The sequence below is a fragment of the Oxyura jamaicensis genome, unplaced genomic scaffold, assembly GCF_011077185.1.
Source record: "Oxyura jamaicensis isolate SHBP4307 breed ruddy duck unplaced genomic scaffold, BPBGC_Ojam_1.0 oxyUn_random_OJ72609, whole genome shotgun sequence".
Lineage (NCBI taxonomy): Eukaryota > Metazoa > Chordata > Aves > Anseriformes > Anatidae > Oxyura > Oxyura jamaicensis.
The window spans coordinates 1-1,482 of record NW_023311141.1 but is presented as its reverse complement, the minus strand read 5'-3'; the positions used below and the strand labels follow the sequence as shown (position 1 = coordinate 1,482).

Sequence of the window (1,482 nt, the reverse complement as noted above, 5' to 3'; positions counted from 1 at the left end):
ACTCACGGCAGAAGGTGGCATTCCTCCAGGGGAGAAGAGTCACGCCGGCTGCCTGGCACGCGTCAGCGTAGGCCTCCAGGGCACCACACAGGACCTCCTGGCTGCCACTCAGGGCACAAAGGTCGTAGGAGCAGGTCTCAAAGTAGCTCTGGGGGTTGATCACGGCATGGCAGCTCTCAAAAGAGCCTGGTCTGGCAGTCAGCATGCCACAGAACTGCTCCGATTGGTAGAGCTTCTCCTCTTCTGCACTGCAGGGTTCCGGGGGTAAGGGCACACCGCAAGAGGGGTCACCGTCCGGCACCTTCCAGCTCTCCCCCAGTGCATTGGAGTCCGCGGCTTGCTGCCCGTCGGGCATCATGTAATCGTCCTCTCGCCGGCTGTTGAAGTTCCCGCACATGCCGCAGGTCAGGTTGGAGTAGGTGGTGGGCACCCTCACCTCCACCGAGTGGTCGGCGTCGTAGGACACTCTGAGGTTGAAGTCCGTCTCCAGGACGATGTAGCGGCCGCTTGTGCTCACTCTGATGGCACCTCCTGCTGCACTCACTGGCAAGGTGCGGCGCACATCGTTCACCTAGGGCAGACGCACCGCAATGGACCGTGGTGTCTCTCGGGCCCTCAGCCCCACAGGACCACGAGCCCCGCTCGCACAGACACCCCTGCAGCTGGCACGGCCATATGTCTGCTGCACTCTGGGGACCCCTCTTCCCTGGTACATGCCAGACCCTGCCAAGAAAAGCCAGCCCTGCCTTGCAGACCCATCATGCTTGTGCCAGCCCAGCTCCTTACCAGCACTTGGCTCCTCTCCTGCTTGACTATTGCAATGCGCTCTCCGTACACCTCCACCAGGACTTCACGCACGTAGGACACTCGGGGGTTGCCACGGTGCTCGTTCTTTGCCTCAACATTGAAGTAGGGCAAGGAGCTGTTGGAGCACACTTTGGCCAGGGTGTAGGTGCAGTTCCCCATGAAGCTGTGTGTCACCTTGTCAAAGGTAACATAGTGAGGATCGTTGTGTACGTTGCAGATGCCGTAGGAGTGTTCGAGGCACTCGGGTTTCCCGTTCTGCACACCACAGTACTGGCCTGCAGGGCATGAGGCGCTGGAGCACTGGACTTTGCCTCCCCGTGCGGGACACGTGCACTTTGTGGAGCAGGTGTTGTCCGTCCAGAACTCCGAGCCCACCGGGTAGTGCTGCCCATTGTGCCAGCACCCACACTGCTGGCTGGGCACACATCGGTCGTTGTAGAGCAGGTACCCGCTGTCGCACACACAACCCTCCACGCACGGCAGGCTGCACTTATAGGGTGCTAATGGGTCAACACAGGTTGCAGGGCAGGCTGCAGCACAGGGCTCGTAGTGACTGTTGGCTGGACAGGTGATGGCTGCCAAGGCAAAAAGAGGTGCACTGAAACCATCGGTAACCCTACACTCAGAATGCCCTCAACATAGCCAGGCATCACCACAGGTTTTGGAAACTCATCA

General features: G+C 60.1%; 1 protein-coding gene across 1 annotated transcript in view; it reads right to left on the bottom strand.

Moving 5' to 3' along the window:
* The window catches only part of LOC118159895 (IgGFc-binding protein-like), a gene marked incomplete at both ends in the record, with an annotated part of 2,461 nt that extends 1,079 nt beyond the window's left edge, over positions 1–1,382 (bottom strand). Inside the window, 2 exons of the mRNA XM_035314426.1 lie at positions 7–571; positions 787–1,382. Of these exons, the coding sequence (XP_035170317.1) occupies positions 7–571; positions 787–1,382 (1,161 nt within the window). The remainder of the gene's footprint in view (positions 1–6; positions 572–786) is intronic.
* Positions 1,383–1,482: the final 100 nt, after the last annotated feature.